Genomic DNA, 21598 nt, shown 5'->3' with positions numbered 1-21598 from the left:
AAATGAGTAATAAAGAGTTCAAAAGTTAAGAACAAGTCATTAACATGTGTAGTGGTTCGACACTTTGAAATATTTTACGAGTCCTATCTAAAGATGTTAAAGTGCTGGTTGTCACCGAATAAGGGTTGAGTTAATTATACTCATAACGAAGTTCAGTCAAGTTAGGACAAATATCTCAAAGAATGACAAAGATACTATAAGAACTTTACCTATATGAACTTAGAAGTTAGAGTTTAGGGCTAAGTGAGAATTTATGAGGAATACAAGGATGTTATATTTATGTATATGGTATCACTGGTGTTATCATTAGGAATAACAAATTCAAAGCTTTTATGTTATTTGGGATTTCGACTTCACTTTGTGATGTTTACACTATGGTAATATTTAAATCGAACAAGTGGAGGGATTGTTATAAATTGTTCAAATTAAAAAGAATTTTTTTTTCAAAAGATTTATTTGAAAAGGTGGTTTATTTTGTAGTTATTTTGGTAGTTATTTTTCATCTTTTATGAAAATATTTATAAATAAGTATTTGAGAGTAAATTATGGATACATCTCTTTCATACCATTCTTCTTTACTTTACTCTTCAAGTAATTGAATTAGACATTCTTTAATTCATATTGTTTGCTTAATAATACAGATCGCTTATCATATCCATTAAAGCTATTTGCATCAACCCATAGCAATCTTGTTTAGAAGAGGGTATAAATATTATTTTTAGGAAAATATTTATTCACAATTTCAAGCTTAAATATTTTCTATAGTATTTTTGATTTTGTGTTTGCTATTTATTTCCATAGTATTTTAATCATCTTCTTTATCGTATTTTTCCAAGAGTCATAATGCCGAGCCCCGGCATGGGCCACCTGATCCCGCACACCGAGCTCGTGCGACGCCTCGCAGTCGAGCATGGCTTCTCCGTCACCTTCATCGTCACCGCCGACTGCTGCTCCTCATCATTCTACCGGGCCTTCGTCGACTCCATCCCGCCCGGCGTCTTCTCCGTTCCCTGCACCGTGTCGTCGCCGGCTTGCAACGAAACGCCCGCCTCGTTGCCTTCGTCGCCGACCTCTTCGGCACGGACAACTTGGACGTCGCGAGGGAGTTCGGCGTCCCCTGCTTTGTCTTCTTTCCCTCCAACTTATTCCTCTTGTCCTTATTCTTCCAAATGCCCACCCTCCACGACACCATGCCGCGGCTCCCCGATCCGGTTGCGGTACCTGGATGCCTTCCGATACATTGGAAGGACCTTCCGGACATGGTGAAAGACCGGACGACCGAAGGTTACAGGTCGCTGCTGCAACAACTGAAACGGTACGAGAAGGCCGAGGGGATTCTGGTGAACAGCTTCCAGGAGATGGAGCCGGAGGCGGCGATGGTGCTGAAGGAGAAAAAGTCCGGCCGACCGCCCGTCCACCTAGTTGGGCCACTAGTGCAAACTGGGCGGCCGAGCTCGAGCCCGGAAGAGTCGCTGTGTTTGAAGTGGTTGGACGAACAACCGGATGCCTCCGTGCTGTACATTTGCTTGGGTAGCCTCGGAGTGCTGAGCCGTGATCAGGTGAAGGAGTTGGCTCTGGGGTTGGAGACGAGCGGCCATAGGTTCCTTTGGGTGGTCAGAAGACCGGCAGACAACGGCATCGTCGGAGGCAGCGAAGACGACCCTGCGAGCTACTTGCCTCAAGGGTTTCTCGATAGGACGACGGAGTCGGGGCTGGTGGTGTCATTCTGGACGCCGCAGATCCAGATCCTGAGCCACCGGGCAGTGGGAGGCTTCGTTACGCACTGCGGATGGAGCTCGACGTTGGAGAGCGTCGTGCATGGCGTGCCCATGACCGCGTGGCCGCTGTACGCGGAGCAGAGGATGATGAACGCGCTGATGCTGGCGGAGGGGCGGAAGGTGGCGCTGAGGGCCAAGGAAGACAATGACGGCGTCGTCCGCAGGGAGCAGATCTCTGCGGCGGTGAGGGAGTTGATGGAGGGGGAGGGAGGCTGGGTGGCGCGGGCAAGGGTGCGACAGCACGAGGTGGTCGCCAAATGGAAGAACATGTTCTAAGTAGCTTGACTTGCTCGTCTTCTCCACAACAACGTCAGTTCTGTTCTGATAGATCATGAACATGGAAAGCAAACACGGGATTTGTTCTGGAATCCACATTGTTCTTCATTTGCATGAACTGGTCATCATATAATCATGTCGTTTAATTCCAAAAAGAATTAAAAAATAACTCAGTAAATAAGATCTCACTGTCACAATCTCACATGATCAAAGTCATTGATGGATAAGAAGTAGTATTTTATTGGACAGGCACTCAAGTTGCCTGAACAGTGTATATCACCCTAGAAATAATCATGTGATATGTCACATCAATCTAGATTTCGTGCGGAAACGGTGGCCTTCATCGATTTAGAGATTCATAACGGGGATTTGGGTTACCGGATCTACTAATCCGCTAACCCGCATTCGATCCGTTGTCAACCCCACGAGTCCACGGCGACATCGATCGGTCACGTGCAGAACACGCCAGACGTAAGTTCTGGAAGGCGACGGCGCTCCTTTTCGTTCGCCTTTGGAGTCCCGCCTCCAGTGAGCGAGGGATGGAGCGGGAGGTGGCGAGATTGGGGAAGGGTGCCATCTGCTGCGGTTGGAACTACTGCGGCCTGAGGCTGGCCGTTGGCTTCGTCGACGGCTCCATCTCCATTCATGACTCCCTCGATTCAGGCTCTTCCTCTTCTGCCTCTCCTTCCTCCTCCTCCAAATGGAAGGTTTGTGTGTCTTCGTCTCACCCTTCTTTGATCAATCGACGCGTGCAATAACGCTAGAAAGTTTGATTCGGAACCAGCTTCCCCTGCTGCCTTTTCTGAAGTCGCTTCAAGTTAGCAACGACGTCGTTGCGTTCATCGTTTCGGCTCATTTTTAGGGTTTCGCTCATCTCGATGTGCTACCATGTGATTCCTTTTTCTCCTCCTCTTGAATGACATCGTTGCAGGCGCATGCGAGCAGCGTTCTGAACGTAGTTTGGGCTCCTCCAGAATGTGGCGATGCCATTGCCTGCATCTGCAATGATGGAACCTTTTCCTTGTGGGAGGAGACTGGCGAAGGTTCGAAATCCACTGGTTGCCGATGATGTTTTGTAGATCGAACGATAGAATCGTCTCTGCTTGTATATTTTGTTAAAAGTATCGTTCTTATATACCGTTTCCAGCTTTAGTGAAACATCTAGGGCTTGTTCCTTGTTTGCACGATGAGCATAATGAGTCCTTTGCTTTGTCTCTTTCCTTCGCCCTCTCCATTGGCCTCTAAGCTGCATCATCATTTTGTTTAATCATTGGGCATTCTGTTGCCCGAAACTTTTATGCAGTAGCTTAGATATTAGGGACTGGAATCAGGTTGATGACAGGTGCTGGACGTCTTCATATATCTGTGTGTCTCTTTCTTAGCTTTGGTTTATGCTTCATAACCAACATCATTAGATGAAGGCTTGTTGGATAATGATGCCCTCTTTTTATAGTGATTTTCATTTTGAACTTTTTTTAATCTTCTGCAATGAGAAATTACATCTTAAATTCAAGTGTTTATCTCTTTATTACTCACTTTTATGTGCTTTATATTTTATACTGTCAGATACTGAACATCCAACATGGAAACTGTGTAAACTCTTTGAGAGCAGTGGCTCACCTGTACTTGATCTCCAATTTGGGGTATTCTCGACAAGTTTAAAGATGGTATGTTGTGGCTTACTTAAGGTTGGCCATTTTTTCTGTATGTTATGTTCCTTCTTGCTTTACACTGTTTGGTACATGACTAAAACCTGTGTGCTAACTCCTTCTATCCATTTGTCCGAATAATATTGGTTTGCAATCGGTGATCTATGTTCCATATGTGAAACTGCTCCAATATTGGTAAAATCAGTTTGGTTTCTTGATCAATGAATTTGTTTTTTGTTTATCCAAATCTTTGAGCAAGTACTATGTTTCCAATGCTTCATTTAACATGTGAATTTGACATGAAACAACTTTAATGTTTAAATAATCTCTTACTCTAGTTGTAGTTTGCTTAGAACAGTTTACCCACCTTTGAGTGATGAGAGGCTCTCGATGATGCTCAAGACTACGTTGGATATGTTGTTAATATTTCCTGGCGGATGTTACCAATTTTATTTTGTAACATTCAATATCAATTATTCCATACCACTTAGTGTAATTCTCCGGGCTATCTAACCAGTCAACAAACACATTTGGGTCAAATCTACCATCAAAGTCTAGCACATCCACTTTGACTCTTTTAGTCATTTTCCTCTGATTGTCAGCAAACCGAATTTGTTGGCCCGTTACTTGGATTTGTGGATTTCTAGTATGTTCTAGGAATTCATCATTAATTTTAAAAGCTTGGTCATCAAGAAGTGTTGGAGCATAATTTTGAACAAGTGTGCTATAGGTGGATCTAGGATTTGTTCAAATAGGAGCTTGGGGAGTAGGTAAAATTCCTTCATTTGAAGGGATGGATTGTAGAGACTGAGCATGTTGTCTTACTGACTCATCAATCTCTTCATTCATGGGTTGTTTATTCAAGGTTTTGGAGAGCTCTTAGGATTTGGGTCATCTGGTCACATAACTAGTTCAATATTGTGTCATGATATGCTAGTTTGGTCCTAAGGGTGCGTACCTGACTCTGTTGGTTTTAGGATTCATCAGGGTTATCGACAAATTGCCTTTTGGTAATGAGGTTGTTAACTGTTTCAATGCACAAGGTAGAAATGCAATGATTCAAGTGGTTCTCACCTTTTTTTTTGGACAACTTTCAAGGTTTTAAATCTTAATAGTACTGCAGTTGTAGTCAAAGGGGGGAAGAGAGAGAGAGAGAGAGAGAGAGAGAGAGAGAGAGTGTGTGTGTGTGTGTGTGATAAATAGAAAAAAATAGAGGAGAAAACAAGGGGAGAAGCAATAAAAACCATGATATGATTTAATATAGGATTGTTCTTTCCGAAAAAAATATTAGAGAAGTTTTTGAAAATTACCAATCACTGAGAGCTAAGTGGTCCACCAATTCTGTAGGGACAGTTGTTCCAAAGTCGAACTCTACATGCAAGGGATTTATATTAGAGATGCAAGGATCCGTGAGTGACGTCATTATTGATTGACGCTGCTAGTTGGGGCCCAATGACGTACAAAGCATGTTTCTTGATGAGCTCTAATACCAAACTGACGTAGAACAATGTAGGGAGTTAGTATGTCTTTTATAAATAAAAAATGTGACTTCTAGAATACCTAAATAGTAAATGAGTGTACTTACAAGAGTATACTTGATACAAAAGGAATTCCTAGAAAGACTAAAAGACTTTTCAATTTTTGACACAACTCTTAGAATTTCTAGACCAACTAATTGATGACTTTTTTGTTGATTTCTTTGCTTATAATAAACTTTTCTGAAATCCTTTGTAAAGCTAGATGATTTTTCATTACTATTTTCCAATATTTTTCAGTAACTGTTTGAATGGTGTTTAGGTTGCTGCCTGTTCAGATGGATATGTGAAGGTCTATGAGCTTTTGGATCCTTTGGAATTTAACAAGTGGCAACTTCAGGTTTATTACCTTTTCAGCCTATTGTAACTTTTATCTGAGACTTCCCAGGCCCTTAAGTATGCTCTCTATCAGATTAGTTGGATCAATTTCTGCTCGATTTTGGTATGGCAGGATTTCTAGTTTCAATGAGAATGATGCATATGCTCTAATTATTCATTTGGTAAACTGTTTGAAGATTTCAGTAAACAATAGACAATTAAAAGGGAAATTGGAGGTTCATTGAATTTCCTGGCATTGGCTACCTACTTTAGTAGTTTGGGCCATGTATCAGGGCCTGCTGTGGTGGATATCCTCTTGGACAAGCTAATCATCATTGCCTTGGTAAGCTATTATGATGATCCAGGATGTGGCAGTATGTGATTTGGTCTATTTGTTCTCTACTCGAATATGTTGATATTTCAGTGGGCCTTTTTTCTGACTACTTTGAATGGCAAGAGAATATAGCAAGATGTACTTGCTGATAAAAGAGAGCACTCTTTCCCTTTTGATCTTGCTGACAACAAGCTTTTGTTATTCTTGATTCTTGATCTCCTTCTGTATTATTCTCTTTTGTTAGCACTGTTTCAAACATTTGAACTAGTGGTTTGCTTCACAGGTTTGATTTTGATCAACTGGATTTTCACATTTTTTCTGCTTAAATCATCTTTTCCAATTTTTGAATCTTATGCTGTTATTAGTTACTTAATGATATGTTATGATTTTCTGTATATTATTTTATAAATGAAAAGAATTCTGTTGTCAAGGCATATACACAGCACATTTTCTTTGATGTGTTCTACTAAGCACATCAACTAAGTAGTGGTAGTATTAAGTTGTGGATCCTAAGTCTCATGTGCGCTTGCACTCTTATTTGGTAATTGGTCTTCATGACTGCAGAAATTCTAGTGTTTTTTAGTAGATTAGGCCTTAAGGGAATGCAATCCATATCTTGTCCAGTTGAAACCACATTTTGCTCCTAGAATATTTTGCTATTCCTCTGTATATATAGATTTCTGTTTTAAGTAGATGAAGGAATGCGGTAGTCATTACTCAATTTTGGTACATTGTGTTTATGTATGATAACTTATGAGATTATCTATGCAGATCAAGCAACTGCGATAGTTTATTATAATTTGTGTTGAAACTATTTTGTTGTATTTTAATGACAGGCAGAGTTCCAGAATGTGCTTGATTCTGTTTCCAGATTTGGAAAAGTATCATGCTCATCTGCATCCATCGCTTGGAATCCCCAAAGAGGTGAAGGCCAACAGTGTAGTTTTGTCCTTGGTTTCAGTTCTGATCTCCCTCAGTTCAATTCATCCAAGGTTTGTAAAATGCTAGCAACATTTGTGCAAACATTGAATTTGAATCCAGTAGAGATCATTGACTATATTCTTAAAATTTTAATACTTGAGATGGTCGAAACACTGTCTATCATTATGGTTGGCCAGTTAGTGCATTTTTTTTATCTGTATAATGGTTTCAGATATGGTTTGATTAAGTATCGGTATTGGACCCATATAGTTCGGTAGTGGTTTGTATTCATTCTTTTTATTTTTAATGATATCACTGTACCTATACCAGTCTGATAATGCGTCAAAAATGGTATTGGATTGATGTTTTAAACCTTGATATTGTGTGTTAAGCAGAATTATTGCTGTCCAAGAGCCTATCTATGATAAGTAAAGCTCTGTTTTTAAATCTACATATCGGCCTTTTGCTTGGTTGGGTGGTTTTAAGGAGATTTGTCCTTGGTTTTGGACCATCCATTTGTCTAAATCACAAAGTCATGCATGAAATTTTTTTTTACACCATTCATTTTGTATTAGTTTGATGAAATCACAAAAACATGCAAATTACACGAATCTTGGTTTCTAAATATTTTTTAATGTTGTTATAGAGCATGTTTAAAGCTGTCTTTATGGTACCCTCCATGATTGATATTGAAGTGATGCAATTGAGGACTCAATTTTTCATGTTAGGACTCTAACTTGACTTACACCTTTTACTCTCCCTCTCTCTCTCTCTCTCTCTCTCTCTATGTTTGTGTGTGTGAAAATTTATATCTCTGTAAAAGCTGGAGGATGATTTTTATAATGAGTCATGTAGTCAAAGACCTTTTACTCTCCCTCTCTCTCTCTCTATGTGTGAAAATTTATATCTCTGTAAAAGCTGGAGGATGATTTTTATAATGAGTTATGTGGTCAAAGGGTATTGAAGGTATTTGTACGCCTTTGAAACTCTGGGAGATTTTGGTAAGTGATGGTAACATCTATGTCTTTATATGATTTATTTCTGATAGCTAGAGAGTGTATGCAGGGTGGTACAGAAAATAAGTGCATTGGATGGTAGAGGCATAGAGTGCCATTTATTAAAGAGACAGAAACAAGAGTGGAAAACCATTCACAGAGTTGTCTGCAAAGTTCAGGCTCTAGACTTGGTGATTGCTCTCAGATGTATATTTGACTCACTTGGTTTTAAAGAGTTAAATGTGTAACGGAAGGAGTATTGAGTAGTCTTATATAGGGATGTGGAGACAGTTTTTTTTTTTTTTTTTTAATACTTGGGTTGAATTGGTTTGTTGGTGTTTGTATTTTGCACAATCATTGCAAGGCTTTTTCTGCATGGTCTCTGATAAGATTGCGTAGCAAGCACTACTAAAATTATAAACAGGGTGTTATTTGCTTCATTGCATGAATTCTGAACTTATCTTCTAAATGGCTTTTGAAAGATCCTTACTTATTGAATTTTTGTTACTTTTAGGTTAGTAGTCCTCGAGCAGGCAGTGGTTTTATTTTATCACTCAAAAATTTTCATCTTTGGACCTGTTTATATCTTCATTTTTATAATAAAAGCTTGTTGAAAGATCATATGCTAGTTGAGATGACTAATTGCTTGAGCCCTTGAAATTGGTTTTTCAATAGATTTGGGAGTTTGACGAGGCTCATCAGCGCTGGATACCAGTTGCTGAGCTAGCTTTACCTGGAGATGATAGTGATATGGTGCATGCTGTAGCCTGGGCTCCGAACATAGGCAGGTAATGTTTTCCTTTTTAAGCCTGTAAAGTTAATCCGCTCTCATTTACATGGTGTGGACATGAAGTGTTATATCGATTTTTTTAATAATTTAACACCATGTCAATTTAGAATTTTAGATACGTATACATTTTCTATCGTCAATAGCTAATGCTATTTATTGTAATAGCTAGCGTGATAGTGATGTTGGTTGTTCTTTTTTTACTGTTAATTTGGCAAGATTTGTTATAGTGCTGGAGTTTTCTTCTCCTTGGTTCTTACTAGGGATTAATGTCTATGATGCAATGAACACTTGATTTATATGCTAGTTAACCAAGTATGCCATCAAAAAATTTGAACTCTAAATGATCTGAATCTCAACAAACTTATCGGTTGGTGTAACCAAGATATATTTGATACCATAGTTTCTTCACAATATCAAAAATTTTTCATCTTCTTAAATTACTGCCGCTGATGATTTGAATATTTTTAAGTTTTATATAGTTGGTCGTAAATGACATCTTTTGATAGACGAATTTATAAACTTGTAGGCCATTTGAAGTTATAGCTGTTGCAACTTGCAAAGGTATTGCAATATGGCATGTACTCTTGGATTCTGAATCCAATGGAAGACCTACAACCGAAAAGGTTGCATTACTTCCCGGGCATGATGGTGAGGTATACAATGGTTTACCATGTTGTTTGTTTATGTTGGAGAATGTTCATCTGTTGTTTGTTTCAGCTAAAGTTGCAATGCAGGTTAAGGTTTGACTATACTTCAATCGTTGCTTTCCACAACTAAAATTTTATGTCTACTGATAGCTGACATTTTATTAGCTACAAAGTCCGAGGATCCTTCAGGATGTCACTAGGTAGATCGGTTCCATCTACTTCCCAGCCAATTTTTTTGGTCATTCTCAATTTCTCAAAGTTTTGATACAGGGTATTGAAGATCCAGTGGATCAGGATAGGATTTGAACCCTGACTGACTTGTCTATTTCATAGACTTTTAATTCCATGAAGGATACATAGTACTTTCAGTTATTTTCCTGTAATTTTGTGAAAACCCTCTGTTGCCTATATTTTCTATTGCTAAGACCTAGAGCGTTGATGCCGTGTTGAATTCTGGGCTTGGTATTATTGAATCTCATAAGCTGCTTCTGTTGCCGTCCTGTACCTAAGTCTTTTACTGTCATTGGATAAGCTGCAGTTTCAGCACTTTGAGAATTGATCTTCTTGGTTTTCGCTTGTGTAGGTTTGGCAACTTGAGTGGGACATGGGCGGTATGACTTTAGCATCAACTGGCAGTGATGGCATGGTTAGGTTGTGGCAATCCAACATAAATGGGATCTGGCATGAACATGCATCCCTTGATTGCAGTGGTGCACAATCATAATATCATAAATTGGGGTCATCGAGTGGCTCGGTAACTCTTCTTTTGTTATAACAGCCAATTTTTTGTTTGGAATGATTGGTTTGTTTGGACTTTGGACCAGACTTTAGCTTCGAGTAATCAGCTAGCCATTTAAGATTTGCCTTTTAATGCTTTATTAATTTAAAAGTGAATAAGTAGGGTTCTACACAGTTTTTTGTGCATGAAAAGTTCATGATGGTTCCTCAATTTTGTTAATCGTCGCCGCTCAGATTTTAACAGGGTTCTCTCATAATTAGATATCGTGAAACTTTGATGTCATTATTCAAGTCATTGACCGGGTTTCTATGTGTAAAAAAACTCAAAATTATTCATTTATACTTTTTAAATACGTATTTCAATCTAAAGAGGGAGCTTTCTTGCATGAAAGTCACATGTATAAGATGTGGTTAAATATACCTTTTTTGCCATTAGAAACAAAATGCCCTATGATGGAACCTCAAGATAAAGTCCCTTATAATTGTGTTAATTGCATCAAACCGATTCAATTTCGCAGCCACGTCGGTGTTCGATCCTTTGATCCTACTAGCCATATAGAACATCCGGCGGCACGCGGCGGCAATTTCCTAATCTTGGTCCGGACCAGGTTGGACGATGCCTACTCGACGATACCCGCTCTAAATCTAAACCCATGGAATCAACCAACTACTTTGCCTTACCCAACCCGGGTCGGTCTCAGCTCGGTGGCGTAAAGATCGAGCAGAAATAGAAGGTTATGTAAATGTTGTTCTTGTACTGTTTACTTCGAGTTGAAAAAGGCCGTATTTATCACCATGGAACTACCGCAAACCGGTCACTAAATACCCGAAATTTCTAATTTACCCTTAACCTTTTTTTTTATGAACATTGTAAATCGTTTGTAAGACCCTACGATCTCAAGGGTAGTTCTGTCAGAAGAGTTTCCACCGTCTCTCCTCCATTGCATCTCGTCGCCGCCCCTGTCGTCTCGTATCCATTTCTCCCCTCTTCTTCTTTTCTTTTTTTTTTCCTCTCTCTCTCTCTCTCTCTCTCTCTCTCTCGTCCGCTGCCGCGCCGCCGACACAGCCGCATCCTTTCCTTCCCTTCTCCCCCATCGATCTCCTGCCCTTTCTTGGAGCGTATTCTTGTTCTCTTGTTTTCCGATCTCGTCTCCTCGCCGCTGTAGTGGCCGTCGATCCGCACACTCGCGGTGGCCGCCGTGGATTCCTGGCCCGTAGATCTGATTCGGATGAATATCGTGCCGAAGGCGCGTTCTTTGAGGGGTTGTTTTGTTTGCCGGAGGATTCTAATCGCTCGTTCGGTCATTGCTTGAATTAGGGTTTCGTGGGCTGCGCAAACATGCCGCGGGGTTCACGGCATAGATCCCACCGGTCGCACAAGCACTCGAGGGACCGGTCCGACTCCGAGGAGTTTGAGAGTCCACGGGAGAGGAGGACCAGGGACGAGGAATCGACCGCAATATCGGGAGCGAGGGTTTCTAGGGATTTGGAGCCGGAGAAGCGAAGGCTCTCGAATGAGAACGCTGGGAAAGAGGTGATGAGTTCTAGCAATGGGGATACCTCTGGGGAGAAGAAGCGGAAAGCAAGAGAGGACGAGGTGGTGGTGGTTGCTGATCGGTGGAACGGTGGTCAGGAGGATGACCACAAGAGGTGGAAAGGTGAGGAATTTGGACATGTTTTGGAAAATAGTTCAAGATCGAAGGCTCCTGATTCCAAGGCCAGTTCAAGCAGAAGGCATGAGGTTTCGGATGTAAGGGGTGAGGATCGTGGAGGGAAGAATGACTCAGTGAAGGAGAAGTCAGAAAAGACATCGAGCAGGAGAGAAAACAGTTATTATAAGGATGGAAGTGAGAGGGGCAGCAACAAGGAGGGGGAGACCCATGATTCCAGGCTTGATAAGTCCGATGATTTGCGCACTAGGAAACATTGTACCAGGGTTGGTGCAGGCACAGAGGAAATTGCAACAAAGAACTATACAAAAATTAACGGTAAGGTAACCCGCAACTTATTAGTATTTTAGTCTGTTCCTTATGGCAGTAGCCAAAAAATAGGGTTATTAGTGACATGTATGTTGTTCCAGAGCTTCCCACTAAAAGGTGATATCATTTAAAATATGCCAAGCGTTTTAATTATATTTATATGCATAAACTAGTTGATCAAGTAGAAAATGGTCATGCACTTTTTCTTGATTGACAACACTATTGTGGTCGGAGGACCTTGGTACCTTGAAAGAGGAAGAGTAACAAATCTTTCCACCAAAGCTAGTGTTTAAAAAGGTAGTACAGTTGAAAATGACTTTAGTAAATGTGCATTTCTATTGAGACGTCGCAATCTTAAATGCTTTGTGGAGGTCCAGAGAATGTCCTAACTATTTAGGTTGGGTTGGTTACATGAATCTTTTGTTATTGTTGAGCAATATCTATCGTTTTATTTTTTTCTATTAATTCTACACATCCATCTCAACATTCTTGTCTCAACGATATAAACATTTTTGCATGTATTGCTTCTAAACCGATAAGCAAATCCATAAGCCATCATTGGTTTATCAGTTGTTTATAATTTCTCGTCGAATCTAAAAAGATATCATGTGATCACACAAAATTTATAACATCCTTCTCCGCTTTAACTATCTAGTTTTTACTCTATGAATATTGTCTTTATAAATACCTCCATATCATTGACTGTTGAGTAATCGGTCCAAAATACTTGAAATTTTTTACTTATTAGAAATTCTTATTAATCCAATCTAATATATCCTCGGTTCTTCTCTTAGTATTACTAAATAACATCTCCTTTATTTAATCTCTGTCTGACTTAATTTAAAACCTTGAAAAAGGTTTATCTCGATAACTTAAGTTTAAAATTAATTTCATTCAAACTTTTAACTAAAATAATATCATTAGCAAATAAAAGACATCATGGAGGGCTATCCATTATACAAGGAAGATATCAAAATATTATTATGAGAATTACTAGTGTGAGAACATAAAAAAAGTTTGACTAGCAGAAAAGAATGATGTGAACATGGACTAGTTGGAATGATAGTGTTTGCAATGAATACATTCAGGTTATGTTAGATGAGACAAAACATAAAGAAGACAAAAGGGCAGACATGGACAAAGTTATGGTCATCACTATTGTTTGTTCACTGGAGAAGAGGCAAATAATCTTTTCTTGGAAATTTCAATATGATTAAATCACAACTTAAAGTTTGGTCAGGGATATATTTGTGAATATATGCTTTGTTTGGTGATTCAAATCGTCGGTAAACTTGAGAAAGAAGCATTCCTCATAGGAGAGGCTGTTTTATGGATTTGCTAACAAAATTTGATGATCAACTTCTTGCATCATTATGTGTTTCTAGTACCTGGAATAAGATCCAGAAAAATAAGTGGCTTGAGAATGTCCAAGGTGGATCATACAAAACAATTGCTGCTGAGATGATTAAATGTAATCAGAAAACTGGATATTATAGGGATGTGGAAAAGATTGCTTTCTCTAGGGACTAGAGCAAAGCAAAAAGAAGTCTAGAAAAATGGATTAGTTTGCTGAGAGTTCTTTAGGGATGAGAATTTAAACTTTCAACAAATGTGTGCCATCATAATCCTGGTTATAGGGAGATGACATGACTGTCAGAAGAATTCTTCCTTGTAATTTTTGTTGCCTTCGGTAACTTTTGAAGATATTGAATTGACTTGAAATACTAACTTATATAAAGTGGATATGTGGGAGCTAGAATGAAATTATCTGGGGAGTTTAATTGTAGTGGTTTAGCATAAGAGGATGAAGCGTTAGTTCAAGAATGGTATCTTAGATTTTTACTAAGATTGGCTGAATGGATGCTAATTATTAGAGTGGTGGAGGCTACTTAATTGTCATTCACTTTGGTTTTGAGAAAGATTTTTTCAACTTTTGCCTTTTGAATAGAGAGACAGAAATAAATAAACTAAAGTAGAAATTAGTTTTAAATTGGGTTAGGGGCACAATAAGGAGGCTATTTGTAATGTTGGAGATGTGGGCTGGTTGTGGGTTTGAGCATGTGTGAATATTTGTGCATAGAGGTGAAATGATTTTTGCTTAAATGATGTGACCAATGCTCCTTTATCATTATTAATCAGTGTTTTATCCTTAACCAAATTGTAATTTCTGTTTGTTTCAGTCTTCCATGTTTGTAAATGAGGCTTAGACATTGTTATTCCAAGTAGAACATAGTTTGGCTGTCTTAATCCTGAAAAAGAATCACCAACCATTCTAGTGATTATACATTTAATATGATGATAGTTTCATCTTGGAAATTTGCTGTATACTTTTATCAATTTGTTTGTCCCATAGTTTTATGCAATTAGCTTAAATCATGTTCATTATAATACTTGATTCTGTCACAGAATCAGTCAAGGCTGTTAACTAAACTAATGGACTATATCTATATGTGGATCAGGGAGACTCAAAATTTTTCTAGCTAATTGTCAATCAAATAGGTTTCCTAGAATACTTTGGTTACTGGCTTGTAATGCTGATGGAGGTTCTCCTCAGTCTCTTAAGAGGCTCATAAAAGTAGCAACTTTCAGATTGGTTTTCTAGATCAGTCATAAAGGATATAATTCTTTGGCAGTTTGAATCTTTTGATCATGTAGTAGTAAAGTAGAAGAGCAATGCAAGTCTATACTGGTTTTGAGGTTTTTCTTTTTCAATTTCAGTCTTTCACTAGCAATAATTCATGGTTCAAACTTCAAAGTCCTAATGCTTAGTTCAAGGAGTTTTTTTTGGAAGAAACTTTTGTCTATTGAAACTAATTCTGTAACACTAATTAGAGTGGTGCTGTCATCTTACACTTGTGTGAATTATAGGTGATTGTCTTTCTTAGGATCTATGAAACTCTGAGAAAGCATGTGTAAATGAAATTATTGCTTTGCTGACCTAAAGCTTGGTGCTACATGATATGGAAGGTCTATGTGTTAGTTTTGTGCTAAATGTTACTGTCGTTTACCATTTTATCATGTACTATATGCACGTTCATTTTTTTAATGTTACTATTTGTGTCCAAAATGATGCTATGTTTATCTTTTTATTGTGTGTTACATGTTTTCTTACTGATGCTTCCTAGTTTATAATATGTTTTTCTGATCTGATGTGTTATTGTGTCTCTCTTCTATGTGGCAACAGACAAGCAATCACAGGATGTTGTGCACAGTGCTGAGACAGAGAAGGGGCTTGAGAAACACATGAGGAGGAGGGAATCCAGGGAAGACTCTGAAGACAAAGATAAATTGTTAGATGATAGTAAAGATTTCGATGATAGGAGACTGTCTTATAGAGATGATTATAGTCTAAAAAGAAGCTATAAAGATGAAAAGCATGAAGATGCTAAGTACAGAGGTAAATACAGGATTGACAACGAGAAGGATAAAAAACACAATGATGATAAATATCAAGATGAGTGGTCATCAAAAGATCATACTAGTGGTAAATCTGACAAATGCCATTTTAGAGATGATATTAAATCTCTGGAGACTCATTATAAGAAAAATAAGCTTCATAATACTGATCATGATGGAACTTCTTATGTTGATGACCTTGACACCAAGCTTAAGGATAGCAGAGGAAGGAAAAGGTATTCTGATGAAAGGGACGATCGTGGTGACGTGAAAATAAGAGGTGCAAAGGAGCGACATGAACTTGTTGAGAAAAATGTATCAAGCACCGGCAGGACTGGATCCCGTAATGATAAATCTAGGTCAGAGTCTCAACATGCAGATAAGGCTGATTCAAGCCCGAAAAATAACCGACTGAGAGGCTCCACCTCGTCCAGCACATATGCTGGTAAAGATTATAACAGGTATATTTTTGCTCTAAAATCGTTGTAGGTATCACTTTAATCTCATTTTTGCCACTTTTGTTTTCTTCTAGTTTTGGTGACTGTTGGACAGTTGGCTATCTGCCTTTTAATTTTTCTTTTTAGATAGTTTATTTAAAAAAAAAAATTGGTTGCACTAACATGCATGCAGCATAAGAGTTTGTTATGCTTAGGAGTCTATCTATGTCATATGCCAGGCATGTGGAAGCATGCAATTAAAAATTTGTGGATTTACAATATGTTTGAGCAGTTTTTACTGGGAACATTATAAGTTTGTCTCTGGTCCTGAAAGGAGACTTGGGGTATTGTGTTCTTTTGCTTGCATTGATATAGAGCTAAGGGTAGTAGTGTTGCATTTTTTTTATTGGACAAGACAATTGAAGTTTCATCCTTTTTTTCCCCATCTAAATATAATGGAAACATCACCATCAAGGATGGTATTATTTGTAATGGAAGATTGCTTGGTGCCTTCTAGTTTGACATACCTGTCAGCAATGTGCTTTCGGATTTCATTTTCTTTAACTCAGAGTCACCTAGCTTTACTTTATACTGGGCTAGACAAGCAAACTGAATATTAGTAGAGTTCCATGCAGGTGAGTCCTCAAAGGTCCCATTTCTTCAACATTGTAATTATTATAATATAGTAAATCTATCTTCTACTACCTTTTAATTTCTAGTTACTACTCCATGGTGGACTATGATTACTACAACAATAAAGGTTCACTGCTGTAAGCATCTGATTTGTACTAGGTGTGAGGTGCTATGCTTGCATCATATTAATCTTTAATTGGGTGGGTGATAAATGGTGACCTGGTGATTGCTTTTCTTATTGCAACTTTCCTGGTGGTTGATGTTGTGGTCTGTTCTATTCGGCCTTAGGGTTGTCAATGTTCCTCGACTTTGGCCTAAACGCTACCCAGTCTGAACCAGGTATAGGCTTTTTAGTCAAAATCCAGCGTGTGCGTGCTCCTTGCATGATTTACCATTAGAAATGAGGCCGAGTTTCTGCCAGGTTTTAGTTGAGACTGAATTGACTTATTCTGCTCAAGCCTTTCAGGCTTAAGGAAATATTTTCTTTATGGGACTGCCTGGTTCTGGTGTTGACACTTCTATTGCAGTTTGCCTTTTTATAAACCTTAGTGGAAGCCTCTGGTTCCTTTGCTAATGTTTGTTTTGTCTTTGTTTACAGGGATATATCAAAGCTTGCAGAATCTGCACATAGGGAGTCAGCACCGGAAGGGAGACTCCGTGCTATTACAAATTGTAAAGGAGACAGTTTGACTTCATCAGGACTTCGTGACAAAGTATCTGGTGCTCGTTCAGGGAAGTTAACCACAAAGGATGACATCCATTCAGGTGAAGTTTTTGTCGAAATTGCTGTTTCAAAGTATGATAGGACTACAAGATCACCAAATCAATCAAAGGGAAGATCTTCAGCTAATAGTGGTCGTCGGTTTCAAGAAAGATCTCCCTCAAAATATGACAGAACTGCAAGGCAACGCCTTGATATTGAAATAGGACAAAGGACTAGCAGTTCAAAAAATGGAGAAAAAGGGGAGTCGGCTTCAGAAAAGCTGAACCTAGATGACGTATCTCAGACTGATGTTTGTGTTAGGGAGTCAACTATTGGCCCATCATCTATTAATCAAAGTGGTTACTCTGACTATTCACCTAATCACCTCCGCCCTCTGCCACCTGCAAGGCTTGGAATTGACAGTCCTTCTGTCTTGGGCTCATATCAAGATGATAATAAAGTTCAGAGTAGTGATCACAAATCTTATAACCGTTATAAGCGGATAGGTGATCTCGGATATGGAAAAGGACATGCAAATGTTTGGAAAGGTGCCCCGAATTGGCCTTCTCCAGTTACAAATGGTTTTATTCCCTTACAACGTGGGCCACCTCCTGCTGGATTTCATCCAGCAATTTCCCAGTTCTCAGCTTCGCCTTTATTTGGTGTTAGACCCTCCATGGATTTGACCCATGGTGGGGTTTCTTATCACATGCATGAGATGGCTGAGAGGTTTCATGGTCATGGTCGGCCATTTCTTTGGCATAATCCAGTTGATCAACTATGTCATCCTCACATGCAGATGTGGGATAGAAATAATGGTATGTTCAACAATGAGTCCCATATCTATGGTAGTCAAGAATTGGATGAGAATAGTCAGCTAATAGACGGTAGAGGTTGGGAAACTGGCTCTGTTATGTGGAAGGGGCAAAATGGTAATAATACAGACATTCATGTATTTAAGAAAGAACGGGAATCATCGATACATTCTTTGACTGATGAACTTACCCAATTAAAACATTTGCCTTTTCAAAGCATTGAACCAAAGCTATCAACTGATTTACTCCCTGCTAAGAGTGATGTTGAGCTTCCCCGAAAGGCTGTAACCAAGAAAGCATTTGAGCCCTCAAATATGCCAAGTGATAAGATAACCAAGAATGGTGCCAATTATCTTTCCAGGATAGATATCTCACCTAATCTTGTGGGTTTGGAGTTGTACAAAAAGTGCACTTCCCTATTGGGAACATTGAATGTTAGTGACACCTGCAGTTTGGGTACTCACGGATGCTTCCAGGTATTGAATGTTATCAACAAGAAATATAGCTTTCGATTGTGTTTTGTTTCTCATGTTATGAACTTTGTTAATTTATTCATTCTGTTTCAGACCAACAAAGATGGCAGCATAGTGAAAATGAGAAGTACCAGTTCTGTTTTGAACTCATTCTTGCCGACCACAAAAGATATTGTTTTCAAGGTATAGCTGCCTTTTATGAAGTTTCGCTTTTTTATTTATGTAAAGATTTGTATAGGTAGACACACGGTAAAGCTTTTTCAGTAGTTTCTTTCGAGAAGGGATTTCCTGTGAGTTCTGTTTTCTATATCTATATTTTTTCCCTCAACCAGCTTGTAGTTTATACACTGGATATGCACAAACTTTGGTTTAGTTGCACATTGATTTTTCCACATGCAGATTTAGAGGTGAAAGCGGTTTAGAAAATGTCCTTCCAAATTCCATTTGCATAAGTGGATGAAGTTGGTGATGCTTTTTATTTGTACTCAAAATTTTGTTATTTGGGGTCTTTTAAACATGGATGCACAGATGGGCAGTGGTCTGTCTGTGTCTGGATAGCCAAATAGCCATATATTTTTAAATGTTGAACTTACCCATATTAATATAAGATGTTACTGGTTTATTATTTTATATTGATGCATTGACCTTTTTTGTTCTTCTGACTTTTTCTTGATTTACTAGAGATTTTCCTTAATTGTGAAATATGATTGATATATCTGTCATAATGTCTGAATTTATATCGGTCTAGCCGATGTTCTAAATGAGTGTAGCGCTCGATACAATCTGGTGTTTACTCATTTGCCTGAAGTCTGGTACATGAACTGGATGATTTCACCCTATCTGGTTTGAAGAAGGATATATATTTTTTAAATATGGGTGTCTGGTTTTGTTCTTAGAAGGAGAAATTTTAAACTTATTAAATATGGGTGGATAAAAGCAATTGTTGAATGTTGTTTTCTCCTCTCTTACTGTGCCTTGGCCTTTGTTGTTGCCTCGGATCTCCACCACTCCCATCATCTTTTGGTATGTTTGCTGTCTCCTCATCTTCCTCTTCTTATCCTGTGTTTTTCTCCTTTGGTTCCTTTGCTGCCTTCTCCTCCCTTTTCTTTTTTTTCTGTTTAACTCGTACAATGTATTAGTATGATGATCCATAGTTGTAACTTACCAGCTGTATCTGAATTCATAAAGGCAATACAATACAGGTAAGGCTTTTAAAATTTAATATATCATTCAATATTAAATATTTCTTTTTACATATGGCCATCCACTAGGTACACTATGCAATATTGTACCGTACTGTTTTGGCTGTCTTATAGTCCGAGTTCCTAATTTATATTAAGAATGCTTGTGAAATACTTGTGATTGAAGCCATAAAAAAGTTGTGTCGGAGAATTTCAATCGACTTTGGCTGAAGTTGCTCTAGTGTTGTTCGACGTGTTAGTAATTTGCTCGAGATATCGATGAACAATTGCTCTTGGCAAACTGATGATCTTTTTTGTTGGTTTATGTGAATATGCAGAGAGCCATGTCCCTCTACGAGAAGCAGAAAGGAAGGGTCAATGGTAAACATGCTGTGCCGGCACCCATCATCTATTCTGAGGAGAAGAAAGAAGTGTCTCCAGAAACCTCTGGTAACGAGAAGGTACAGCAGGGTGGGGCTGACAGGGGTTCCATGGAGAGGGCACCCCTTTGTGATTTTGATTCAACTAATAATATGAAAGCAGGAGGCAACACTGTTGTGGAGGACACCGATTGTCCTGGCATCGCAGTGGATCACAATTCAGACTTCATTTCCTGTGGTGACCACCACCACGGTTCTGAAGCTAGTGAGGCCTCAATGGGAGAATATAAGGGAAGTGTAAGCGGGATACCTTCTATTTCGGTTGAAAATACACATTGAACAATTTAATCTCCTTGCTAATTAATGCCATCTTCTTCAAGGCTGGTCGGTGGTTGGTTTTTCTCCTCTTTGATATATGTCATCGGTCCCCCCATCCATTTGCTCCTCGGTTTTTTTTTCATCTTTCTATTTCCCCGCATCGAATATTCATACGTTTGCCCCTCCACATTATGGTGGCTGGCGACCTTAGAGTGATTTCACCAAATTGGTATGCTGATGATACAATCTCAGGTGACTCGGCAACTTGTGTTCTTTCAGATGTTCCATCTCATCTGTGCATGTCCTGGTACAGGGGAGGCTGAGGCCGAAGGATGTCGTGATGGATGGGTGAGTGCCCAGAGGTACGTGTGTTCCTTCCTTTTATCTGCGAAGCTCTTAATCCAATCATATATCATCATGTGCCGTTATGCCTCTCTCTCTCTCTCTCTCTCTCTCTTTCTGTGTTTTGGTGTAACGCGTCGTCGTGTGTGTGTGACCGAAAAGTGAGCGGCTGTTGCAATGTGCAACACCGTCGCCTCCCACTGCTGTGGGACACCCCGTCGGTGATGGCGCGCTACCCACCACCTTAAACGTCCCATCCATTGTCTAATCCGGTTTGGTACTCATGAACCTGACCGGTAGGTTGTGGGCCCGGTGAGAACCTGACTGGATGGTAGTCGTATGGTTATTGACAGAGGGCAGTGCGGGGTTACTCTGTCTAAGACAACCCATTTTTAACTCATTAAATCGAACAAGTTTAAATTTATATTATAATACGAAATAGTATTTATTTATATTATATTTAAATAAATAAATTATTATATATTATTTCAATAATAAATACAACAATAATTATATGTATATTGTAATATTTTTTGGATAGATATATGGATGGATTATCTTCTTTTCTAATAGTTTTGTCCAACTTAATATATAAAAAAATAAATTAGAACAGCAATTAGGGTTTTGAGAATGTAAGCTTTCTTTCTCTTGCCTATCCTCTTCTTGTGATGTCATTATCATTATCACTACTTTTTAACCTTATTGTTATCCTTTTCTTATGATGTTATAATATGTCACCACTACTATTTAACGCCATCACTGTCATTCGTCATCGTCTATCTCTTTTTCTCCTTCATCACTTTATTTTGTTCTTCCACCATCTTATTTTCTTTCTTATTCTCTATCATCTCCTTTTTTTTTCCTTTTTTTCTTCCTTCTCCCTCCTTTACTATGTCTTCCACAATTTCTTCATCTTCAAAACATCAATATGTACTACCATGTGTAAGTTTATCAAAATAG

General features: G+C 38.7%; 3 protein-coding genes across 4 annotated transcripts; all 3 read left to right on the top strand.

Moving 5' to 3' along the window:
• Positions 1-843: 843 nt before the first annotated feature.
• LOC135631544 (hydroquinone glucosyltransferase-like) lies at positions 844-2054 on the top strand. The gene is made up of 2 exons (XM_065139278.1): positions 844-1005; positions 1047-2054. Exons 1-2 carry the CDS (start codon positions 844-846, stop codon positions 2052-2054), a joined length of 1170 nt encoding a protein of 389 aa, XP_064995350.1.
• Positions 2055-2531: 477 nt separating this feature from the next.
• LOC135630874 (protein SEH1-like) lies at positions 2532-10114 on the top strand. 2 transcript variants are annotated; one of them, XM_065138137.1, is made up of 8 exons: positions 2532-2761; positions 2986-3112; positions 3621-3721; positions 5501-5578; positions 6727-6882; positions 8482-8594; positions 9123-9249; positions 9827-10114. In XM_065138137.1, exons 1-8 carry the CDS (start codon positions 2594-2596, stop codon positions 9965-9967), a joined length of 1011 nt encoding a protein of 336 aa, XP_064994209.1. In that variant the 5' UTR covers positions 2532-2593; the 3' UTR covers positions 9968-10114. The 2 variants fall into 2 exon arrangements, with proteins under 2 accessions (XP_064994209.1, XP_064994210.1); XM_065138138.1 differs by having other exon boundaries at positions 2533-2761; positions 2986-3097.
• An 840-nt stretch (positions 10115-10954) lies between these two features.
• Positions 10955-20357, top strand: LOC103973428 (uncharacterized). Its single transcript, XM_009387992.3, has 5 exons — positions 10955-11969; positions 15145-15817; positions 17025-18420; positions 18511-18600; positions 19937-20357. Exons 1-5 carry the CDS (start codon positions 11321-11323, stop codon positions 20315-20317), a joined length of 3189 nt encoding a protein of 1062 aa, XP_009386267.2. The 5' UTR covers positions 10955-11320; the 3' UTR covers positions 20318-20357.
• Positions 20358-21598: the final 1241 nt, after the last annotated feature.

Source organism: Musa acuminata, chromosome BXJ3-2 (assembly GCF_036884655.1).
Source record: "Musa acuminata AAA Group cultivar baxijiao chromosome BXJ3-2, Cavendish_Baxijiao_AAA, whole genome shotgun sequence".
NCBI lineage: Eukaryota > Viridiplantae > Streptophyta > Magnoliopsida > Zingiberales > Musaceae > Musa > Musa acuminata.
The sequence above is the reverse complement of the archived record's forward strand: the minus strand, read 5'-3'. Positions and strand labels throughout refer to the sequence as shown.

Coding starts and splice junctions, on each gene's coding strand:
- LOC135631544 (XM_065139278.1), top strand. CDS start 844: ATGCCGAGCCCCGGCATGGGCCACCTGATCCCGCACACCGAGCTCGTG. Junction 1,006..1,046: donor TCCCGCCCGGCGTCTTCTCC/GTTCCCTGCACC, acceptor CAACGAAACGCC/CGCCTCGTTGCCTTCGTCGC.
- LOC103973428 (XM_009387992.3), top strand. CDS start 11,321: ATGCCGCGGGGTTCACGGCATAGATCCCACCGGTCGCACAAGCACTCG. Junction 11,970..15,144: donor GAACTATACAAAAATTAACG/GTAAGGTAACCC, acceptor ATGTGGCAACAG/ACAAGCAATCACAGGATGTT. Junction 18,601..19,936: donor CAAAAGATATTGTTTTCAAG/GTATAGCTGCCT, acceptor GTGAATATGCAG/AGAGCCATGTCCCTCTACGA.
- LOC135630874 (XM_065138137.1), top strand. CDS start 2,594: ATGGAGCGGGAGGTGGCGAGATTGGGGAAGGGTGCCATCTGCTGCGGT. Junction 2,762..2,985: donor CCTCCTCCTCCAAATGGAAG/GTTTGTGTGTCT, acceptor ACATCGTTGCAG/GCGCATGCGAGCAGCGTTCT. Junction 8,595..9,122: donor TGGGCTCCGAACATAGGCAG/GTAATGTTTTCC, acceptor ATAAACTTGTAG/GCCATTTGAAGTTATAGCTG.